Source organism: Syngnathus acus, chromosome 8 (genome assembly GCF_901709675.1).
Source record: "Syngnathus acus chromosome 8, fSynAcu1.2, whole genome shotgun sequence".
NCBI lineage: Eukaryota > Metazoa > Chordata > Actinopteri > Syngnathiformes > Syngnathidae > Syngnathus > Syngnathus acus.
The window spans coordinates 1,848,531-1,872,079 of record NC_051093.1 but is presented as its reverse complement, the minus strand read 5'-3'; the positions used below and the strand labels follow the sequence as shown (position 1 = coordinate 1,872,079).

The 23,549-nt window shown below is 44.8% G+C and overlaps 3 protein-coding genes across 6 annotated transcripts; 2 read left to right on the top strand and 1 right to left on the bottom strand.

Annotated features, from left to right (window-relative positions):
• Positions 1-437: 437 nt before the first annotated feature.
• On the bottom strand, positions 438-10,963 carry LOC119125282 (TOM1-like protein 2). Of its 2 annotated transcripts, XM_037255595.1 has the most exons (16): positions 10,834-10,963; positions 9,371-9,455; positions 8,582-8,660; positions 8,351-8,500; positions 6,408-6,542; positions 6,223-6,339; positions 6,021-6,137; positions 5,732-5,865; positions 5,602-5,644; positions 5,132-5,303; positions 4,854-4,947; positions 4,582-4,657; positions 4,139-4,216; positions 2,934-2,993; positions 2,445-2,481; positions 438-2,362 (listed from the first exon to the last, which is right to left on the bottom strand). In XM_037255595.1, the coding sequence occupies exons 1-16, from the start codon at positions 10,883-10,885 to the stop codon at positions 2,220-2,222; spliced, it is 1,572 nt and encodes a 523-aa protein (XP_037111490.1). In that variant the 5' UTR covers positions 10,886-10,963; the 3' UTR covers positions 438-2,219. The 2 variants fall into 2 exon arrangements, with proteins under 2 accessions (XP_037111490.1, XP_037111491.1); XM_037255596.1 differs by lacking the exons at positions 2,934-2,993; positions 4,139-4,216.
• Positions 10,964-11,205: 242 nt separating this feature from the next.
• drc3 (dynein regulatory complex subunit 3) lies at positions 11,206-14,585 on the top strand. 3 transcript variants are annotated; one of them, XM_037257371.1, is made up of 14 exons: positions 11,218-11,341; positions 11,475-11,564; positions 11,673-11,861; positions 11,929-12,045; positions 12,226-12,392; positions 12,482-12,637; positions 12,705-12,824; positions 12,891-13,003; positions 13,075-13,249; positions 13,348-13,476; positions 13,559-13,629; positions 13,838-13,961; positions 14,126-14,257; positions 14,329-14,585. In XM_037257371.1, exons 3-14 carry the CDS (start codon positions 11,675-11,677, stop codon positions 14,422-14,424), a joined length of 1,587 nt encoding a protein of 528 aa, XP_037113266.1. In that variant the 5' UTR covers positions 11,218-11,341; positions 11,475-11,564; positions 11,673-11,674; the 3' UTR covers positions 14,425-14,585. The 3 variants fall into 3 exon arrangements, with proteins under 3 accessions (XP_037113265.1, XP_037113267.1, XP_037113266.1); XM_037257370.1 differs by lacking the exon at positions 11,475-11,564 and having other exon boundaries at positions 11,206-11,341; XM_037257372.1 differs by lacking the exons at positions 11,475-11,564; positions 14,329-14,585 and having other exon boundaries at positions 11,206-11,341; positions 14,038-14,178.
• A 1,013-nt stretch (positions 14,586-15,598) lies between these two features.
• On the top strand, positions 15,599-20,756 carry gid4 (GID complex subunit 4 homolog). Its single transcript, XM_037257012.1, has 6 exons — positions 15,599-15,953; positions 16,407-16,466; positions 19,006-19,113; positions 19,205-19,306; positions 19,401-19,531; positions 19,655-20,756. Exons 1-6 carry the CDS (start codon positions 15,729-15,731, stop codon positions 19,716-19,718), a joined length of 690 nt encoding a protein of 229 aa, XP_037112907.1. The 5' UTR covers positions 15,599-15,728; the 3' UTR covers positions 19,719-20,756.
• The last annotated feature ends 2,793 nt before the right edge of the window (positions 20,757-23,549 follow it).

Here is a 23,549-nt window from a genome sequence, read left to right as displayed (position 1 = left end):
GGTACATTGTGGGAGATTTAACTATCGATTGTACTCACAAAAGGTCGAGTATTTCCTTGTTCACTTAGAATTGGTATTAAAACAGTCCTCTCCAACATGAGCCCAAGACCGGCACCGAACAATTAACAATTCTTGGTGGCACGTGGCCAACCGAGTTTTAGAGTTGGCCAAAAGTTGTCAGTCTTTGTCAATTGACACCAACTGTCATTTATTCATACTCATTCACCAGAGCCAGCGATAAAGCAAGGTGACACTGTATAAAGAAAGGACTAAAGGAGACATATTTGAATTGTTTCTCCTCCATGCATAAGGCGTGTTACTCGCCAGCAGGCAAACCGACAGCTTTTTGCATTGTTTACAATGGCTGTTTGTTTACATTCACACTTCAGAATGCAGCCAACACGAGTGACATCATGCAGGAATAAGCACAAAGCGTGTGAGGTAGCAGTCTCAAGTGTTTTATTGGGCAGTTACATACGTGCATTAAGTCACACAGAGACACACCAGTCAGGATGACGGCAGATGGTAGAGCCCAAACAGACACGGAACATCCACTGATGCTAAACGTGTACACTAGCATGTTAATAACAAAACCGGAATTTGGAAGAGTCCATGCTGCAATTATCGTGTAAGCTTCATGAAACCTTTTCAAAAGGTTCTGGAATCCATAAACACGACATTCAGCGACGTTAGGCCACATTGGTTTGTGCAATGATTGCCTGTTAAATCTCTTCCGCCAATTTAGTTCTGCCTAATCCTCGGCAGTTATGCAGATTATGTAGGCAAATATATTTTTCAATGCATTTTTAGATGGGTAACAAATTCAGTACAATATTCTGACAACAATACTGCACGATTTACACGGGTTTTGGTCTTACTCTTAAAGTGAAAACCAAACAAAAACAAAAATATATAAATTAGACATGCAAAGCAAATTAGTACAAACCAAGAGGTTAAAAGTGCTGGAGTTTAAGATAGGATGGATTTTTGGGCTCTTGGCTCCCGAGCCCTACCATCAACCCAATATTATATAAGACATATTACAGTCTGATGTGGAAAAAATAGCAATTATACTGACATTAAAAATAATGAATGGTAAACAACAAAAAGGTTCTTAAAACTGTTCAAACATATCTACACTGCCAGGGCAAGAAATAACGCGCTTCCCTTTGCATAGTACGATTAAAAATCATTACATTGACTTTTTGTTTGTTTGAGGTATATTACACAATATAGCCAACGATATATCCTTAATAATGCCATTTGTTTGTAGTAATTGTCCAGTAGGTAATCGAATCCAATAGTTTGGTGCAGTCCCAGCAGTTTCAACACCTCATTTCAACCCATTTGTATTCTTGCGAATAGTTTTTTTTTTTTTTTAAAGTTATGTGCAAAATGAAGTAGTTCAAAACAATGTTCCCTTTTCCCTAAAAAAAAAAAAAAAAAAAAACCACAGATTGTTTTGTTTTGCTACAACGTGTACGTTAATACGCTGCAAGTTTACTATTTTTTAGGGAGTATAATTAAAGTTGGCCTAATTACTGCCGGGGTGGGACAAAATTGTCACTTTGGAATAATTCCAGAGATTAAATATAGCTCGATCTCCACGTGCGTATAATGTAGTAGTATCCTTCCATTTAGATTTCCATAACATCCAAACTTCTGCTGCTTGTTGCGACGCAAGATTAGTTGAAATCATACACTTGGCTTTTATGGAAACATTCCTAAAACAGGAAACCTTTGTACACTATTTGGGTTGTTTTTCTTCCCTTTGGTTAAACGGCTGCTGACAGACACAGCTTGTTAAAATGAGAGAATGCGCTTATTCATCTTCTCGTTTTCACACACAGCTGCAGAAGCAAGCTACTGCACATGAATCTTTTCTTTGCTCTCCTGTCCAACTCCTTTAAAGCATTACAATACTTGGACACCAACACTTGCGTTAGTTATGTAGCGGCTTAATGAAGATTTGTGAGCGGGATTATTCCCTCCACTTAAACGCAGCTTGAAATGACGAAAGCGTCAACGCATCCCACATTGGCGATCAAATACATCCAGCGATGCTATGACACGACCTGCCCGCCTGTGCAAGTTCCAGCAATGCTGTAACAAGTGGCAAGACGATGAAATGTTACCGGAGGACCGCGTTCAAGGGAATTGTTCCAAGCGCCGACCTTCAGACGGCGCCGAGGGAGCCACCGAGACACTCGGATGCGAGTCTACAAGGCAAAGAGGGCGTCCTCCGTGCGTTCTGCTTTCTTGTGCGAGGCGACGGGAGCGGGGAGGGCAGGGTGAGCGGGGTTATCCCCGGAGGGAGACGTGTCTGATGCCTTTGCTCGCTCCTCCAGGAACTTATCAAACTCTGAGGAGTGCATTCATGCAAAAGTGAATTTGTTTCCATAACAAAGCAAATATATGATGCCAAATGCTTCAATGTGGTCTACCTTCACTGGTTACGCCTTCATCCAGAGGATCGCCTTTCTAGTCATGAAGAAAAAAAAAAAAGAGAATTTTGTTAAACAAAATTCCTAGATTGTCTCAAATAATGGCCTTCAGTCAATAAATACCACAATGCGTCTTCCTTATGAACAAATAAAATGTATAGAACTAACAAAATATTCCACCTCACAGTAAGACGCAGTGCAGGTTATCCACTGCCACAATAATAAAAACATTGTTAAATGTCCAACTCCTATTTTGGCAGCCTCAAAATGGAACATGGACTCATTACATTGTGCACGAGTACATACTAAAAAAAAATTGCGGGTGAGCCTTGTGCTCATTCATCCATGATGTCAGGCATTGATGGAAATCGAGTGAGGTTAGTGAGAAGAAAAAGGAATGTGATGCTCGAGCAAACACATGTTTTGCCCGAGAAATGGTGAGGACAGAAGAAATGAAGAGATTTGAAATCAAGGTAAATTAAGTCTCACCACGTCAGCACTGAGCCACTCCTCTATGTCATCCATGACAGAGGACTGCGATACAGGGATCTACGGAGCAAAGCCATGGACAAAAAAAAAAAGCCACATGACACTAACCAACACAACCACATCACACAACAGAAACAAAATTCTAACATAAATAAAAAGAGCTCAGGCAGGAGGAAAATAAATGGGAAGAGGGGGGAAAAAAAGCAAGGGCCAAGCAGTGTGCGCTGCTGTTGCGCAACAACCTGCCAGTGCGCTGCGGACCTCAAGAACAGGAGGTCCCGTGTTGCGTGTTGACGCGGGCTAACAGCTGCCGCCTGGTGCCACGCAGCAGCGTTTCATTATTCCCCATCATTAGCGAATTAGCAACTAACAGAAAAGCACACGCGGAGGGCTGCGATGATAAGTCATGTTTGGGACAGGCAAGAAATATTTCAAGGATAATCCACACGTCTCCAAACACGTTCACCCTCACAAAAACAAAAGTGGCATTGTCGTTTTTGTGAGATTGCAGCAGAGAAGAGAGCTCATCAAAAGCAAAGCAAGCGAGAGTCATGGAAGGAAACTGAAGAAACAAAAGTGTAGCAAAAGGGAAGCCGGTTAAAAGAGGTGACTGGTTTCATTGTCACATTTTCTCCAACTTGTGTAAATTGGTGTTCAAGATCTTTTCTACATGGCACTAGTCTACCGTGCGGCTTTAGTGAGCTTGGGAAACAGGATGACGAAAGAAGGTAAAGGTTCAAGTCTGGGGATGGATTAAGGTGAAAGGTGTCAGTAACGTTTCAGTGTTTGGCAGCTATGTCAATAAAACAAATCAGTGGTGGGCAACATGGAGAAAGTGCTTTCGGCATGGATATAAATCTATTTTTTGAAAATGGCATTCTCGCTTAAATAATCATTGAGGCTTTAAATTAATGCAGCGGAATAAATGCCTGACGAAACAAGTAGTCAAGAGCAAAGTTGGCACAAAGCCAGCCTGTTTACTTTAGAAAGCGGCTCAGTCAGCAAATAAACAGCAGACGGCCGTAGACAAAGGTTAGCATCATCCTATTACCCATCACGGGAGCGCTTGTTTTAGTGGGCCAGGAGAGAATGGCGTGAGACTAAAAAGGAAGAGCGGTGGATTACGGAGGCAGGATCAAGAGGCCGGTGATGGTGGGAGGAGGACGAGGTGGAGGAGGAGGACACGCTAAGGATGGAGTCCTCACCATTCCTTGGGTAATAAGCCAGCTGTCTATGGGCAGCTCCTGATCTGCTGGGGTACCAGCGTACCCTTCTACCCTCAGCTGAATCAACAACAGAAGACAGCTCAGAGGATGGAGCACGGCAGAGCGCAGACAGCCAAGTCGACGATGGGAGAGGCGGACAAAAAAAGACAGACCGAAAGAAAGGAGCGAGAGGAAGATGGAAAATACGGAAAACAAAATACGTGCAGGCTGAGATTTTGGAACAAACTACTGGTGCGCAAAGACAAATGGACAAATGTATTGAGACACCCTGCCATGAGGCATTACACTTACAGGAGTTAAAAGTCTGGAATGTCTCAGATTTGCCTCAGATTTAATGTGAGAGTGGCAGAGCGGCACAAGAACGATGCGCTGGGCATCCGCACGGATGTCGTCTTGTCAGATAGTTAGCCAGGCGCACTCACCCCTCCCGCGTTGTGCTGTCTAACATCCAGAGCCGAGGCCAGACCACCCACAGCCCGGGGGTCTTCGTACTTGACACTGCGCACGACAAACACATCGAGAACACGCGTAAGAACCAGCAGCCAAAGTGGCTTTGCCTTTCTAGCGTTCCGTTGCCTGAGTGTCTGAACAATTGCCCCGTTCTTGTTATAAAAATAACTTGCACTTGATAAAACTTAAAATAATTATTTCCTAACTGGCAAAGGTACTCAAGGACAGAACCATGTCGACATACTTTTTGCGCTGCTCAGCCAGCGAGCTGCTGCGAGTCTGGGCAAACATGTCAAAGTCGTCCCGGTTTCGGCTTGGTGGACTTGCAGGACTGACATCTGGAACAAAGTGGGAGCGTGGTGGGTTCATGATGGAAATCAACAGAGCAAAAATGCATGACATTTCACTCAATTAGAGCTGACTAGTACTATATGTGTTCTTAATAGCCACTAGTCACTCTGAAACAAGTTTCAGGACAGAGGCCAGACAAACAGTAGCACGCAGACCGTGTTGTCTTCTTACCGAGGCCGGCCAGCGCGGAAGACAGTGAGCCCACAGCGGGGTTCTGGACCGGTGAGGCAGCGGCCCCTGTTGTGCCGCGGGGAGGCGGGCTGGACGCCGCTCGGGGGGTCACCACAGCCGGAGAGCCGGGACCCAAGTCGATCAGGTTGTCATCTGTCTCCTCACCCAAAATCTGGGGAGCAACCCAACACCAGGCTTACAACATGGCAACAACCGTGCTACCGGCGGGCCTGTCAGAGGCCAAAGATCCTTTCTCACGGCCAGTTGCAAGCTGGGGCTTTGGCGCCATCTTTTGGCATCTCGAAGCATCAGAGAAAGCGCCCCCACACAGATGGGCAAATTTTTCACAGAATATCGGAGTTAAGTTCAACAAAAGAAATAAAAACTGTGAATTTGTGACTAGCGAAGCACAATTTGTGGGCAAAGAAACAACAATGAAGGCATTCAGAGCACATAGTGGCCATACTCACCCCTTTGTTGTTAGCGCCCCTCCCCGACCTGCAGCGCTCATACCTGAAAGCAGCACAACCGAATTTAGCTGCACGTTTTTCCAAACGACGACCCACATTGCGCACACAGCATCTTTTGAAGCAAACGCACCTCTCGTATCGGATGAAGATGTTGTTGAGGTCGTCGTTGACGTGCAGCAGCTCCTCGGTCACTTCCTCGTTGGACACGCGTGAGATGAGTTCAACGACTCTTTGCTGCATGGCTCTGCATGTCCTGTGCAGCTCCTTGGCAAAAGGGAGTGCAGACAGACGGGTGGGTGAAGCGAAAGAATACATGACAAGGAATAAAAAAGTTTGGACCTTAGCACACTATTCCCCTTGGTGGTTGACACAGGCAGAGTTTTCTTATTTAACATTGTAATATAAATCCTCCATCCAACCTGGAGCAGTTCTAGATCGGGTCCATCTTCCTGGCCAGGGACCATCTCCGTGAGCATCTCCGACAAGACTTTGATGTTGCCTCTCACCATGTCCAACTCGCTACGTAAGCGCGCCACCTGCGGGCCAAGATAGGCAACAATCACTTGACGTCGTCAATGTGGGCAAACGGGCAATGCAAGGAGGGCGCCGAGTCGACGTCACCTGTTGGGGGGTTGCCGTGATGGGGTCGTGTGGAGACCCTTGCCTGGCGGCTAAGTCGGTGGCGGTGCTTGCAGGTGCCAGGTACTTGATGATGGCCGGGTCCACCTCCGGCGTGCCCTGGGAGGAGAAACGGGAGCTCAAAGTCGACATGTTCCGCGTGTGTCTTTCCAAATTTAGTTCGGTACCCGCTGCGGCGTGTGGATGGGCGACAGTGCGTCCAAATCGGCCATGGGGAACTCCGTGCCCTTCCGCTTCAGTTCTTCATAAATGTGGACCACCCCGGTAAGATCAGGACTACTCCGGAAAGCGTCAGCCCAGGCCTGCCCAGGTGAGAGTAAAGTGCTTGATTGCAGCTGGCAACATGGCCGCTTTGGAAATGGCCCGCTAATATAAAAATGTGTTGGCTCTTGCCAAATCAAACTACCGTATTTTCCGCCCTAAAAGGCGCACCTAAAAACCTAAAATTTTCTCAAAAGCCGACAGTGCGCCTTATAGGCCAGTGCGCCTTATATATGGATCAACTGATGAATTTGTTGATCCATACTGGTTGTACACAGTGCTCTGCCAAAATGTTTCAGTACGTTTTAGTACGACTAATAAATTACAAGGTCGCATCGCTTCCCAGCATTACGGCAACTGTAGTCACAGGGCGTCACCGAATAGCTGTTGTACCCGCGAGGCTATTTCCTGTCAAAATAGGCTGCTCTGTTAATGTTTCGAGTAAATCTACGGATCGATATGGAAGGGAAACATAGGTAAGTAGTACCAATGCGTTAGATCGAACTTTAGTCAGTTCCGATCATTTTATAGGAGATCGTTTGAGAAACGCGATTGTTTACACTTTGCTGAGGCTCATGGGAGATTGCGAGGTGAGGCTCGTGAGACTTTGCGGATGGCTAATGCTATTGCGATAGCTGCTATACGTACCAGGCTATTTCATGTCAAAATAGGCTGCTCTGTTAATGTTTCGAGTAAATCTACGGATCGATATGGAAGGGAAACATAGGTAAGTAGTACCAATGCGTTGGATCGAACTTTAGTCAGTTCCGATCATTTTATAGGAGATCGTTTGAGAAACGCGATTGTTTACACTTTGCTGAGGCTCATGGGAGATTGCGAGGTGAGGCTCGTGAGACTTTGCGGATGGCTAATGCTATTGCGATAGCTGCTATACGTACCAGGCTATTTCATGTCAAAATAGGCTGCTCTGTTAATGTTTCGAGTAAATCTACGGATCGATATGGAAGGGAAACATAGGTAAGTAGTACCAATGCGTTGGATCGAACTTTAGTCAGTTCCGATCATTTTATAGGAGATCGTTTGAGAAACGCGATTGTTTACACTTTGCTGAGGCTCATGGGAGATTGCGAGGTGAGGCTCGTGAGACTTTGCGGATGGCTAATGCTATTGCGATAGCTGCTATACGTACCAGGCTATTTCATGTCAAAATAGGCTGCTCTGTTAATGTTTCGAGTAAATCTACGGATCGATATGGAAGGGAAACATAGGTAAGTAGTACCAATGCGTTGGATCGAACTTTAGTCAGTTCCGATCATTTTATAGGAGATCGTTTGAGAAACGCGATTGTTTACACTTCGCTGAGGCTCGTGAGACTTTGCGGATGGCTAATGCTATTGCGATAGCTGCTATACGTACCAGGGTATTTCATGTCAAAATAGGCTGCTCTGTTAATGTTTCGAGTAAATCTACGGATCGATATGGAAGGGAAACATAGGTAAGTAGTACCAATGCGTTAGATCGAACTTTAGTCAGTTCTGATCATTTTATAGGAGATCGTTTGAGAAACGCGATTGTTTACAGAGGGCTCGTTGGTTATTGGCTAGTGGATGCATACCGCAACCCTAGTCAACCTCAGTTTGATGCAGTATAGCTTCTATTTTATGCGCCTTATAAGCCGGTGCGCCTTATATATGGACAAAGTTTTAAAATGGGCCGTTCATTGAAGGTGCGCCTTATAACCCGGTGCGCCTTTTAGGGCGGAAAATACGGTACTTGAAAACAAATAATAATTTGATTAATTTTATATTCATAAGATTCAAATATGTTGCCATTATTTCATCCCTCTGCAGAATAAAATAAAATATATTTTTAACACTGGCTGCTGTGCCTGTATCAGCGACAACACTTTGTCTTGCACGATGGTCGGAGGATTGGCCTTCGGCGAGATGATTTTCACCAAAACGCCATCGATGAAATCTCGGCTGGCCACCTGCAGGTGAAACCTGTGGCCGCAGTTCTTCACGCACGTCTCCACGACCTAGCGAGTCGCACAAGATCGTGAAATACATGCCGCAGAAAAAGATGCGATTTACCGTCAGTGCGAAAAGGTGCGATTTACCGTCAGCGCCAGCAAGACTTCTCGGTAATTCTTGTTGCCGCCGAGTCGTTTCCTCAGCGCTCGCATGGCGTCTTTTGGCCTGCGGGGGGAAAAGAAAATGCGTGTTGACTTGAAAGAAGGACTGAATGGGCGGCTCTCCGACTGGAAACAAAATTACATTCATCCAAAGTGTATCGCTTGGATTGAAACTTCCACTTCCAACCTGCACTGACTCAAAAGCAATTGTTTGAGAGAAGTACATAACATTTTCTGTCTTTCTTTTCTGTGTCCGTCTTATGAGACCACGTGCTGTTACACCGGTTTGGCAATAAAATTGTTTGCGCAGCACGCAAACAGACGACCATTTGTCAGCCAGCGGAGGTGCGCGACGGTGACAGCACGAGGCCATGGCACCATCTGCTTGTCTCGCTTTTCTCCCGAGGCGACGTCGCCGCCGCTGTCCACACATGGAGAGTCGCCACTGCGGATGACGCTAGAATTAAGCGCTTCAACGAGCAAGCGTTTCTTTAATGAAAGATTCACATCACGATTATTTCTCTAACTGGGCAAGCGTTGACTTCAGTATAAATTCTTGCATTAAGGCGTTCGGACGAGAAGTACATAGTCAAGCTTGTCCATTCAGTGACACCTCCAACACTAACAAAAGGCCTTTTTGTGGTGGCCGGGCAGTGGCTATTGTGGAGTCAGCCAGTAAAAACAATAAGAGCTCGGTGACAAACTGCCGTGGGCACGGGCAGCATTCTTCAGCAGTCCTACGCTGTGCTGGCTCGAGTCAATTGGCTAACTCACCCCTCATCCGTCTCGTTTATGATGTCACAGATCTCCATATTGAGGGCCCAGTCTTCATTCTGGAGGCCACCTTCAGTGGCTCTCTCTGGAAGAACCAACAAACAGATTTTTTTCAACTCTCAAGGAATACACACACAAACAAAAATGCCTTAAAGACCCTGTAAAGTGAGTGCAGACATTTAAGACATGTTTCAAGGTAATTGATAAAAACGTGCAAAAATTGACAATTCTGTAGAGTCTAATGTAGAATAGAATTGTGGAGATCAAGGATGGTCAAAAAAAAAAAAAAAGTGTGTTGCCCAGTTTAAATACTGTTGAGAAGTGGAAGCCTGGTCATCCTGGAAGAGGGACCCTCCCATCTGTGGTCTCTTCTCAAGGTTTCTCATTTCCCCTAGCTGGAGTTTTGAGTTATTCCTTGCCCTCTTGGGAGTTTAAGATCAGGGGATGTTTGAGAATATTTGCCATTTTTCACATGTCCTGAGTGTTGTTAGGTCACCTAAATGTTGAACAGAGGCTGTGATTTACCGAAGTCAAATTCCTTGTTTAAACATGGCGAATAAAAACTCTTGAATTTTGAAATCTCTGACAGACACCATTCACGCGTGGTCTCTGTCAACACCTCATTTTCACCTGAGTGATCATCAGTGGTGTCAGATGGTTCCGAGGCAGGCAGTGTCTTGCAGTGTCAACTGGGCTCTTTATTCCCACCCTCCACATTTAATGTCTTCAGTCCCATCACCACTTCTCTCTTTGCTGCTGTCACACTTAGAACTTCTCAGAATACAACACTGTCAGTTGCTCGGGGCATTGTGAGCTGGCGACTCGCCTTCTTTCAGCACTAAACCAGACAATCTTCAGAGGTTGGTCATCTTGCCCACACGGAAGGGGAATCTCATAGTTTGTGTAATTTTGAAACGTATCTGTTCAGACCCCAGCGATGGACTTTTTCTGGCACACCTCGTACTTGCCTTGTATCCTCTCATCTAATCACAATATTGGAAACGCCTTTCATTACAAGGCGGTGCATTTCTGGAACACTGAACCCTGCAGCTCCATCGTGCACTGAACCCCATTAGCTGATAGAAGCATACTACATACATTTGTTATGTATATTATGATTATGAATGCACATAGACATAATGGAAAATAGTGTTTGCCACATCCCTACAGTCAACTTTTCAAAACTAAAGCTAACTTGAAAATATTCCCGTCCGCTTTAATGCATTCAAATACACTTGCGTGTTGTCGAAAATGATGCCGTTTGAGCGAATGAACCGAGTAAGTGGAAAGTTTAGGGGGGGGGGGGGGGGGGGTCGTCTGGAAGCTCATTCCAGTTAGATGACGTTTGTCGCAAGGATGCTAACTCGAGATTTCCAATGGGGCGCCACTCACCCAGTTCGTCTGAGTTGTTCTATGGTACATTTCGCTGCATGGCAATTGCACAATTTTAAAAGCGGACGTACCTATGCATTGGCCCACTGGAGTGCTGTAAGGATTTCCGAGTAAGAACTCCATGTTGACAGCAAACAATCCGCTTGGCGCCGACAGGCGGAGGCCCAACCGCTACTCTTAAGCCCCGCCTTCTAAGCGACTCTATTGGACAGCACACATTCACAACTTAAATGCCAGTGGTTAGAATGGCTGTCAGTCATAGTGTTTTTCGCGGTATCCGCATACATTTTAATCCAGCTGTGATTGGTTTTTAAAATGTCTCATGAGTGTTTCAACTGCAACAAAAATGTTTTTGTGTAAAACACGATTTGTGAATCGAGCTCTGAAAGTGGAATAGACGCTAACTTTGACGGACGCACGAAGGTATTTTTTCCCAGTGTACTCGAATGCAGCACCCAGTTGCTACGCAACACCCCGTAAACATTGAAGAGCTGTAGTGTAATGTGATTTATTTATTTTGACATATACGCATTTTGCGTTCCCAGTTGTGGCTGATTTGTAGCTTCTGTGCTAACGCAGGTAACACATATAATTATTGAATTCAGACGAACCGTAATCGGCGTTTATATTTACATGTTTTGACCAATTAATACGCGCACGTGTCAACATCGTTTACTACGTTCATTGATGACGCTATTGATGTACCCTTTAGTGAATTAAAAATACAACGTTGTTACATGCAGTATCCGACACATTCTGAGATGCAGTATTTGCCCCCCCCCCCCCCCTTATTAGTCAACAGGTACAGTATTTGCTATATTTAAGAAAAAGATAGTCATAGTAGTCTATACATGCATAACCATTTAAAATGGCCAAATTAGGTTTTAGTTTGTGTTTTTCTTTCTTTTAGTCATGCCTTCCAGCAAGGAAACCTCCAACCTAAGCGCCGGTTACCATGATAAAACCCCAATTTACATCGATGAGGAGATTCTGCAGGAAGCCGTCCTGGAGCAAGGTCTCCAAGATCAAGCTGAACGCATTGCCAAGCAGGAGGGAATCCTCTTTAAAGAGGCCCCCAGATTGAGTCTGGAATACAGAAGTGAGTAGAAAAATGCAGGCTTGGTGATACTGAATGCGTCTCGTGGAATGATGGTTTTCCTCACAAGACATTCAGAAGATTGACCACTTGTGGGAGTTCTCGGCGTTAACCAAGTTAAATCTCAACAACAACTTCATCAAGAAGATCGAAGGATTGGACCATCTGGTTAACCTGACGTGGCTCAGTAAGAAAACATGTTGTTTTGAATATTCCTTAAGACAATATTGAGTCTTCAATTACCCTAACAAGCATGTTTTTGGGAGATGGGGCAAGCCTGACTAAGCTGGGTCCTTCAAGCCCGGACTTTTTGCTGTGCAGGAAAAACGTGCAAACTTGAAACAATAACGCCCATTTTGTTTCTTAGATCTATCATTTAACAAAATCAAGAAAATTGAAGGTCTGGATGGTCTTGTGAAGATGGAAGTGCTGAATTTGTCCAACAACCACATCACTCTCATCGAAAACATGGACAGCCTCATGGAACTAACTGTTTTCTGCATTGCAAACAACAAACTGCATCAACTGAACAATGTAACAAAAAAGGCGCATTGTAAAATGAAAAAAAAGTGTGTGGTTTGGGACACTTGCCAAACCCAAAGTCACTGTTCTGCACTCCAAAGGTGGTCTATCTGCGAAAGTTCAAGAAGCTCTTCAACCTCAATATAGATGGAAATCCGATCCCAGAGGAGAACAATGAAGAAAAGTACACCCTTTTCCTCGCGGCCTATTTTCAGCAATTGAAGTTCCTGAACAACGTTTTTCTCAACGAGGATATTGTAAGAAACGTGCAGTGTTTTGAAACGTTTTGCAACTTGCATGTAATATGATGCCCTGTGCATAAAGAGGAACAGGGCGTCGGTCAAGTACAACCTTGACATTGAGGAGATGAACCAGGAGGAGTTACATGCCCAACAAGCAGCGGAGGAAAAACGAAAACAGGAAGCTATACTACAAATGCACGAGGTGAGTTCAATCAACTCGTTTGGGTTTTGATCAAGATGGCTGCCAATGTCTTTATTTTTATTTCAGGATTCTTTTGTGGAGCAGTTGAATGGAGATTATCTGTACAAAAACATTATCCAAAATGATACAGAGTTAAAAAAACTACAATGCCTGCCGGGAGTGGACGAGTTGCTGGAGGCATATCCTTTGTCGCGGGCGGCTTTGTCAAGCGATTCCCGTTTGTTTGCCTCCCTTGACTCTTCTCGTTTACATTCGAGCAGCAACTGGTTGACCTGTGCAACCAGCTCTTTGAAGTGGGCCTAGCCGAGTACAAGCGAAGAGACGCCGAGGTCGCCTCATTCTTCGCTCGACTTGACGTAGACGTGACGGACAGCCAAAGCAGAGCCTCCAAAGTGTTGGCTGATTTTCAGACGGAACAGAAGCAGGTGCGCTCGCAAACGGGGAATGGAATGTCCTAAACATGTCCCAATTTGGGTTCCTCTACGAGATGGCGTGCTTTTTCAAGACATATTTTTGTGTACAGAGAACATTGGACTTACAACAGGCAGCGAAGAATGAAAAGAAGAGCAAGATGGACATCTGGCTGGAAGAAATCAATGTTTTGTGTTACAACCTAATGACGGTGGAGTTTCAACTCTACAGCTACCTGGAGGTACCTTGTGCGATGTTAACTTTTGATTCCAATTGCAATCTATGCCGACGATGTCACAAAAGTGAAACGACGCTCCCCACAGGAAACGATCCGAAAGTTTGACAACAACATCTCCGAGATGACCGGCGGTTTCAGCGAAACGGCTCAAGGCATATATCCTTCACACGTCCTCGCAGCTCCTCTTCAACTTTACAGGACGGACCTTTTGTCGCTACGGGAAAGTCCATATTACAAAGCTTTGATTCCAAAAAGTCAATTTTATGAACTCATGGGATATGTTGACATCTTCACATATTGAACTCCGCATTTAGTTCGCTGTTCCCGCTATAGCTGTGCCAGGCCTTCCTTGACTCGATTGCACATTCGTCCAGTGTCGAGCACTGGAGGACAGCCATCATCAGAAGGTAACGCAAATTGCCGTCACCACACTGGAGGTGGTGGCGAAGGGAGAAGCCGAAGATGATTTGCCCGATGATGTCCGAATGGTAGGTAGCGGCAGCACCGCACGATATCAATTAACAGCAGTTTTGATTGAGGTTGAATTGAGGTTTGTCTTCCTAGCTAGAAATGCTGCATCCACAAATACAAAGAACTTGTCACCATTGCCATTTAGCATAATAAGGTCTGACACCCGCCCTTCTCAATGTAGCTGTTCTTGGACAAAAACACAGTGATGGACACGCTGGCTGCCAGCCACGACAACCATCTGCAGATTATCAATGACAGGGAGACGCAGTTGGTCACGCGAGCCGAGGCCTGGAAAGTGGCCCTCATCAATGGGGTAAAAACCTGAAATGACTTTTGGGTCTCCCGTGTGCACGCCGCTCATGTTGTCCTTCTGTGACGTTTCAGATTGAAGACACGGAACTGAAGAGGAACCGAAAGCGCATCGCAGATATCCACAGACACGCCGACTATTTGAGGGAACAGCTGAAAAAGTTGATGTAGTGCAAACGCGGTGGGCTTGAAAGAAGGGGATTACATTGTGCCCAAATATGTAGTATTTGCTCCATGAAAACAAATATATTGGCTGACGTATTCCTTGGGTCTTTTTTTCCCTTTGCAATGTTGTGATAGTAAAATTCTCACTTGATTTGTTTCACTATGAATAAGTGAAGTATTTTTCTTATATCAATTACATTAATTAGTGATATAGGCAGTACAGTTATACTGGCTAACCAACAGCAAACGTTTTTTTTTTATCAGAGATAGCTTCATGTGTCCTCAAAAGTATTCTTTGACGCTGATTTAATGTCTTTACTTTTCATTAGTACGTCCGATTTTTTTTTTACCTATAAAAGCGTCACAATACGGATCCTACCATCCATCCATCCATTTTCTATACTGCTTGTCCCACGGGGGTCGCGGGCGTGCTGGAGCCTATCCCAGCAGTCATCGGGCAGTAGGCGGGGGACACCCTGAACTGGTTGCCAGCCAATCGCAGGGCACACAGAGACGAACACCCATCCGCACTCGCACCTAGGGGCAATTTGGAGTGCTCAATCGGCCTACCAAGCATGTTTTGGGGATGTGGGAGAAAACCGGAGTGCCCGGAGAAAACCCACGCGGGCACGGGGAGAATATGCAAACTCCACACAGGGTGGGCCGGAGGTGGAATCGAACCCACACCCTCCTAACTGTGAGGCGAGCCGCCCAGATCCTACCGTGTGTTGTAATTTAGCTATGACGTTTCAGAAGAAAAATAAATCAAACTGTTGTTGAAGCTAACCCTTAATTCACAACTATGATCATATATTTATGCCAAAGTTTAAAAATGAGACGAAGGGAGCGAACGTATTTTCTTTTTCCGTTTTGTCACACACACGCACACCCTCATTGCGGGAATCGAACTGACGGTGCCGGTTTTGTGCCAGATTTGGTTCCCCCGTGAAGATTTGTTTTTTTTTTTACCTATAAAAGCGTCACAATACGGATCGTCCGTCCAAATCTGGCACAACACCTGTTCACAAGACAGGCGAGTGTACCTGCGACCGCCGAGGGGCGCGTGTTTCGGGTTTTCGAAGTCGTCAGTGCTTTTTGGGTAGTTTCTCGTCATATTACTACAGTTCCCAAAATGCCACTCGGTTTGACAGCCCCCAAATAAAAGGTCCGCTCAAGCCCTACGCTTTCGACCAATCACATTCCGGGAAACAGAGCTCTCCATTCAGAGTTGCGCTGAGGTCGCCAGCCCAAAGAAATAGTTTAAAGTTTTGGACCTCGGCGACTTCGGGCGCTCGCCTGCTCCGAAGTTGATGACGGTAGCCGACGGTGACCCGTTGCCGCTCGCCATGCCCGTCCCAGTCGAGTGCTGCCTTGCCCCGGACGCGGCCCGTCCATCCCCGGGCTCGCTTGTCCCGCCTGGGCCGATCAATGGGCAGCAGCCCGGCGTGGCCACGTCGCTGCTGTATAGCGGCTCCCAGTTTCGAGGCTACCAGAAGAGCAAAGGGAACGCCTACGACGTGGATGTGGTTTTGCAGGTACGTATCAGGTTGACTTTTAAATTTTATCGCTCGCGTTTTTGTTCTCGTGCAAATGGCATTTTTTTTAGGTCCACTTGCGACCGACTTGGCACGTCGACGTTGGCTTACTTGACATCCAATAGCAACACACTGACTTAGTTTAGCGACCGGTTGAATGCAAGTGTGACATTTGAAATGCCATTGTTTAGTATCATTTCTTACAACTTTGCATGAACCGATAACTTTGCAATAGTGGTGCAACAATTAATGGATTAATCGACACCCCGATTATCGAATTAATGGACTATTGATACTTTAAGGTTATTTATTCAGCACGATTTGCAAAAGTTTTTCCCCTACAATGGAGGAGCATGAGAAAATGGGATACAGCTTCACTTTGTTTGACAGCATACACTAGATATTACACATTAGTAACCACACGTTTCACTACAATTATTGATTTTTCTCTAGCACGTGACTCCCGAGGACTCCTACTTGTGTGGATATCTGAAGATCAGCGGCCTGACTGAGGTGAGCGAGCTCAAACATTTAGCTGACATCAGGACTTGTGATGGTTATCTTATTGGGGGTCACCGCAGGCCAGTTGACCCGGCGATTCTCTATTTTAAGGTCTACACGCCTGCCCTAATTTCTGAGACAAGTGTGTATCCATTTCATTACGTAATACTTTGAGGGGGGCCTGACAAGGGGAACAGAATGTTCAAGGGTGAAACTTGTTGTCAGCGGGTCAGCTTGCGCTCGCATTCAAGATTCAAGAGTTTTTTATTCGCCATGTTTGAGTGTGCCAAACAAGGAATTTGACTTCGGTAAAACACACCCTCTGTTCAACATTTAGGTGACTAACAACACTCAGGACATGTGAAAAATGGCGAAAACAGTGTAGACAAATTCAAAAAAGGTGTGAAGAGCAGGATGTTATTGCACAGTAATGACTCTGAGACTCTAAGAGTGGTGTGAGTTCATCAGAGCAACAGCCTGGGGGAAGAAGCTGTCTCTGTGTCTGCTGGTTTTGGCGTACAGAGCTCTATAACGCCGTTTGGAGGGGAGTAGTTCAAACAGACTGCAACCTGGGTGAGAAGGGTCTGTAGAGATGTTACTTGCACGTTTCCTGGTCCTGGACAGGTACAAGTCTTGGATAGATGGGAGGTTGATTCCAATGATCTTTTCTGCAGTCCTGATTGTCCGTTGCAGTCTGTGCTTGTCTTGTTTGGAGGCCGATCCAAACCAGACAGTGATGGAGGTGCAGAGGACAGACTGGATGATGGCAGTGTAGAAGGTCTTCAGAAGCTCTCGCGGCAGGTTGAACCTCTTGAGCTGTCTAACCCTAACCCTAACCCCTCTGCTGGGCCTTCTTCCGGACAGAGTCTATGTGGCCGGTCCATTTCAGGTCCCGAGAGATTGTGGTTCCCAGGAACTTGAAGGTGTCTGTGGAGAGAATAGTATTACTGCGGATAGTGAGGGGTAAAAGTGGTGAAGGGTCTCGCCTGAAGTCCACTGTCATCTCCACGGTCTTGAGCGGGTTCAGCTCCAGGTGGTTTTGGCTGCACCAGTGGACCAGTCTGTACGCAGTCTCATCACCGTCCTGGATCAGTCCGATGAGAGTGGTGTCGTCTGCATACTTCAGGAGCTTCACAGGAGAGTCACCTGAGGAGAAATCATTGGTGTAGAGAGAGAAGAGCAGTGGGGAGAGGACGCACCCCTGAGGGGCTCCAGTATTGGTGGTCCGGGTGTCAGATGTGATGCCCCCCAGCCTCACACGCTGTCTCCTGTTGGTCAGGAAGCTGGTGATCCACTGACAGGTGGAGGCAGGCACCGCAAGCTGGATGAGCTTCTGTTGGAGGATGTCAGGACTCAGGAGCGATGGTGTTGAACGCCGAGCTGAAGTCCACGAACAGGATCCTGGCGTACGTTCCTGGGGTGTCCAGGTGGTGCAGGATGTAGTGCAGTCCCATGTTGACCGCATCATCCACTGACCTGTTTGCCCGATAGGCAAACAGGAGGGGGTCAAGCAGGGGGCCCGTGACATCCTTCAGGTGGTTCAGCACTAACCTCTCGAAAGATTTCATGACCGCAGATGTCAGTGCGACAGGTCTGTAGTCATTCAAACCTGTGATGGCAGGCTTCTTGGCCACTGGAACGATGGTGGAGCTCTTGAAGCACAAGGGCACCTCACACAGCTCCAGAGAACGGTTGAAGATCCGTGCAAAGGTGGGCGCCAGCTGCTCAGCGCAGACTTTCAAGCAGGAAGGTGACACGCCGTCTGGGCCTGGTGCCTTCCTGGTCTTTTGTCTCCGGAACATCTGGCGCACTTCCTCCTCGCGGATCTGGAGTGCGGGCGCGGCCTCTGCAAGAGAGAGAGTGGGTGACAACGATGATAGAGGTGTGGACAGAGTAGTTGTGGGGAGAGGTGAGTATGTAGATTGTGCTGCAGGAAGTCCCGTTGTGTGGGAGGACCGATCAAACCTGCAGTAGAACCTGTTTAGCTGGTTAGCAAGCCTTGGGCTCTCCACAGGACGGGGGGTTCGTTTCTTGTACCCCGTGATGCTCTGCAGACCTTTCCACACTGTTGAGGGATCAGGATTGGCAGAGAGGTGTCTCTTCAGGTTCTCCCCGTAACACCTCCTGGCTTTCCTGACCTCTCGGTTCAGTGTGTTTCTGGTCTGCTTGAACAGGTCGCGGTCGCCGCTCCTGTAGGCCTCCTCCTTGACTTTGCGCAGCCTCCTGAGGTTCGGTGTAAACCAAGGTTTGTCGTTGTTGTACGTGCAGAAGGTCTTAGTCTGCACACACAGATCCTCACAAAAACTGATGTATGATGTGACAGTGTCAGTGAGTTCATGCAAGTCTGAAGTTCTAATTTGAAGTGGTACTGGCACAAAGTGAACACATATTTGCTCTCATTTCTCCCAAAAAATAAAATAAAATAAAAACAGCAATGGTAAACAACAGTGCAAGTATGTACTGAGTGTTCTACAATTGGGTAGCAACAGACGGATGACCAATTTCGCCTCTCCTGCCTGCCTTGCTAACGTCTTAAATGTTTTGCCACCAGGAGTATCCGACGCTCACGACATTCTTTGCTGGTGAAATCATCAGCCGAAAGCGGCCTTTTCTAACAAGGAAGTGGGATGCTGATGAAGATGTGGACAGGAAGCACTGGGTACGTCCCCGTTCTCCCATGACCTCCACCAGGGAGTGCGACGTTTGATCGGCGGTTGTCTGACGTGACCTGAAGGGACTTTTTCCCGCAGGGCAAATTTCAGCCATTTTATAAAGTGGCCAAAAGCTTCAACTCTGATGACTTTGACTACGATGCGCTGGAACGCAGCGATTACGTCTTCATGAGATGGAAAGTCAGTCCCCAAGTGTTTTTTCAGTGACCCTTAACATTATCTCTTTGTCCTCCTGATTGTGAACTTTGAACCCTGCATTTCTGCCCTCCCAAAGGAGCAGTTCCTGGTCCCCGATCACACCATCAAGGATATCAGCGGCGCGTCCTTTGCAGGCTTTTACTACATCTGCTTCCAGAAGTCCTCGGCCACTATAGAGGGTTACTACTACCACAGGAGCTCGGAATGGTCAGTCGCCGCATTATGAAGGATTGAAATGGGTATCTGGGTACATTTCTCGAAAAGGAGCGATTTTGTAGATGAGGATTTTGACCGACAATGTTGAAATCTTTTTTTTTTTTTTTTTTCCAGGTATCAGTCCCTCAACCTGAGCCACGTCCGAGAGCACAGTATTCCCATTTATGAATTCCGCTGAAAAGACTAGCGACAAATGTTTTTGTCAAGGAGGGTTCCGCTCACGCTGCCCCGGTCTTCAATGGGATGCCCAAAAACAACATCAAGAAATACGGATGGCGAGGGAGCCACTTGCTATCCCAAATGGAGCTCGGTGAACCCCCCCCCCCCCCCCCCCCAAATCAGAAGACGCTCTCCGACTCCTGCGCAAGACTGAGAGAAAGATGCGAAGGCTAACGGACGCGATGAAGAGGTCTCACTGTGGCCGCAAAGCCCATCTTGACCTCATTTGCCAACCTGGCTTGATTTTGGTTTTTAATTATGTTTTACAAAGGCAACATTTGCTCACAAAAAGACAACTTTGCCTTGAAGTTGAACTAAGTAAGCCTTTCAGTCCTTTCTTTTCTCATTTGATTTAAAAGACTAAAGACATCTTTCTAATGTCGTGCTTTCACAACAACTGTTGACGTAACAAAGCTTTACAGAGCACATCACGGAAAACATTGGCAATAATACAAACACAACAACGATCCCTCCATTTGAAAATCAACAACTGTCATGCACTCTGGATGATCAATAACCATATCGGGTTGTGACTCATCAAATAGTCTTAAAATGACTTCAAAATGGGTTTTTTTAATCAAGCCCCCCCCCCCCTCTCTCATTTACAATTATTATTTTTGAAGAACCATGTAACATCACATACCATTTGTGTCGATATCACACAAGTCAAAGTGGCAAAGACTTTGCCTTGCTGGGAAAGTTAGTTTTTGAAGAAATGGGACAAGGGTCAGTCTAGTGGAAGCGTCACTAAAAAAAAGATTGAGCTTGAAACAGTCTTTGAGGTGCTCTTGGAAAAGTGACAAACTTAAAATTACATTCTAAACCTCCTGGTGCTTCACATCAAAACACAATATTGTATCGGACTTTGGGGGGGGCAGGATCTGTTGAATTTACCGATATGGCCGATATGGACTGATGGCAAAATGTACCTTGTGTGACATTTGCTGGAATACACCACATTAAAAAAAAATGTTGGATGTGTCTGCTGCACCAAGCATGAGGAGCAATAAAAATTTGTGTGTATCATGCGTTTCTGCATTTGAACTCACCTGCAGTGCAGTGTCCACTAGATGTCAGTATGGCGCTGCATGTCTTTGGCATTAAGTTACTACTGGGCAGTTTGAACAATTCAGTCAGTCAGTGGTGGGGTAACGTCACGGCCTTAACTGGATTCAACTGGTAAGTGTGCCAAATATACCATCGACGGTCACAGCGATTGAAGGGACAAGGTCAAGTCACGTCTCTAATCGTGTCTACCAAAGAGGCCTGATCAGTCAATCTGAACTTTTTGGCATGCTACATATTACATATTATGAAACCTTAATGAGAAAGGTACGGAAGAGGATTAGGGCCAGTAAAGAAAAAAAAAAAGGGGGAGGGGAGTGACAGGATTCTGACCTTTTTTCTCAGAATTATCACTTTAAAGTGAGAATTCGACATTCTCACTTTAAAGTGAGAATTCTCACTTTAAAGTCAGAATTCTGAGAATAAAGTCAGGATTCTCACTTTAAAGTCAGACTTCCCACTTTCTGGGAATTCTGACTTTATTCTCAGAATTATGACTTTAAAGTGGGAATTCTCACTTTAAAGTCAAAATTCTGAGAATAAAGTCAAAATTATGACTTTTAAGTCAGAAAGTGAGAATTCTCACTTTGAAGTCAAAAGTCAGAATTCTGACTTTATTCTCAGAATTCTGACTTTAAAGTGAGAATTCAAAAAAGTCAGAATCCTGTCACCCCCCTTTTTTCCCCTTCACTTCCGTGGAACAAATGACTCGCATCTCAGATAAAAGAAAATGGAGTAAAAAGCAGAGCGGTTGGGAAAATTCCACGCACCAAGTACTATTCATACGTGCCGCAGCCATGGAAACAGGCGGAAGCAAGCAGGTGCGAACGGCGCTGCAACGCTTCCTTCTCAAGATGCCGGATTCCTTACTCATGCATACTTAATTCACTCAAACTTGAGTCAGACTTGGCAGTCACACGAGCTGCCATCTAATTTTACACACAAAATGTTGTGAACTATGTATTTAAGGAATTATCTATTCACCTGCATAGAAGTGAAACCAAAGCTGGCATTTGAAGCACAAGGAAGTCAAGTTTATTTTTATTTTTGTATTAAAGGTTTCGTTTCGTTTATTTCAAACGTGAAACAAGAATAAGATTATTGTACACAATGAAAAGACATGACAAAATACATGCATATACATACATACACACACATACCTAAATACATACATATACATATATATATATACATATAAAAATATACATATATATACATATACACATACACATGCCTACAAGCGTAGCAATAAAGATATAACCGCAAAAGAACCATAAATTACATTCACATGTCTGAAAAGGAGTAGGAAGAAGTATAATTTATTTAATCCCACCCCCTTTTAATAATCCCTAAATACCCAGCCATAAATCTTATGCCTCAGTTATCCCAACAAAATACTAAATTACTAAATTATCTCCCACCTGCTGCTCGCTAGACACTAAACGTGTACCTACACACTATTAATACATACGTATATTTCACACACAGACACTTAACATACATACATACCTCAAATACAACACAAAGATACCTGAATGGTAGAAATAAACAAAGTAAAAACAAAAAATAAAAAACAGCCTGAACAAAACAATGACAAACAGACAAACAAAACCAACAAAGAAACGTAAATCAATAATTACTAAGCACCCCATGATACTCATACACCCTCATTTCTGTACCTTGTAAAAATAATTTCTTCTTTATATCTTTTTTTAAACTGATAGATGTTTGAACATTCCCTGAGCGTTTCCTCCAAAGTATTCCATAACTTAACTCCACATATTGAAATACAGAATGTTTTTTTTGTTGTGCGTGCCTTCCTTATCCTGTAATTAAATGTCCCCCTTAAATAATAACCCCCTTCCCTCCCAATGAAAAGATTCTGAATATTAGTTGGCAACAGATTATTTTTTGCTTTGTAAAGTATTTGTGCTGTCCGGAATTCCACTATATCTTTGAGTTTGATGAGTTTTGACTCTAAGAATAATGAATTTGTATGATCCCTGTATCCTGCCCCATGAATGATCCGTATTGCTTTTTTTTGTAAAATAATAAGTGGATATATTGTGCTTATGTAATTATTACCCCAGATTTCTACACAATACATGAAATATGGAAGAACTAGTGTATTATAAAGGATGCGAAGTGTTGTATGATCCAGAGCCTGTTTTGCTCTGTTTAATACTGCGATGCACCTTGAGATTTTAGTTTGTACATGTTTAACTTGTGATTTCCAACTGATCTTATCATCTATTGTCACCCCTAAAAATGTAATCTCATTCACTCTTTCAATAATAACCCCATCCAGCTTTATCTCTAGTTTCAAATTAGTTCTGTGATTACCAAAAAGTATTACTCTTGTTTTGCTTAGGTTTAAGGATAATTTATTGCTGTCCAACCATACCTTTAATTTGCTTAATTCATTATTTATTAGTGTTGTTAAGGTGTGTAAATCACTACCAGAACAAAACATATTTGTGTCATCTGCAAACAAAACCATCTTCAAAATATGTGATACCTTGCATATATCATTTATATATAATATAAAAAGTTTAGGGCCCAACACTGACCCCTGAGAGACGCCACAACTAATGTCTAAACACGCTGAACAATTGTCACCCAACTTCACAAACTGCTTCCTTTTTGTTAAATAGCTCTTGTTTCATCAGAGTTGAATCTGGAACTGAGAAGAGGTGGTGGCAGCTTTGGCTCTTTTGTAGTGACT

Coding starts and splice junctions, on each gene's coding strand:
- LOC119125282 (XM_037255595.1), bottom strand. CDS start 10,885: ATGGAGTTCTTACTCGGAAATCCTTACAGCACTCCAGTGGGCCAATGC. Junction 5,304..5,601: donor GGGGCGCTAACAACAAAGGG/GTGAGTATGGCC, acceptor GTTGCTCCCCAG/ATTTTGGGTGAGGAGACAGA. Junction 2,994..4,138: donor GGCTTATTACCCAAGGAATG/GTGAGGACTCCA, acceptor TTTGCTCCGTAG/ATCCCTGTATCGCAGTCCTC.
- drc3 (XM_037257370.1), top strand. CDS start 11,675: ATGCCTTCCAGCAAGGAAACCTCCAACCTAAGCGCCGGTTACCATGAT. Junction 11,862..11,928: donor ATTGAGTCTGGAATACAGAA/GTGAGTAGAAAA, acceptor TTTCCTCACAAG/ACATTCAGAAGATTGACCAC. Junction 13,630..13,837: donor AGCGAAACGGCTCAAGGCAT/ATATCCTTCACA, acceptor ACTCGATTGCAC/ATTCGTCCAGTGTCGAGCAC.
- gid4 (XM_037257012.1), top strand. CDS start 15,729: ATGACGGTAGCCGACGGTGACCCGTTGCCGCTCGCCATGCCCGTCCCA. Junction 16,467..19,005: donor AGATCAGCGGCCTGACTGAG/GTGAGCGAGCTC, acceptor TTTTGCCACCAG/GAGTATCCGACGCTCACGAC. Junction 19,307..19,400: donor ACGTCTTCATGAGATGGAAA/GTCAGTCCCCAA, acceptor GCCCTCCCAAAG/GAGCAGTTCCTGGTCCCCGA.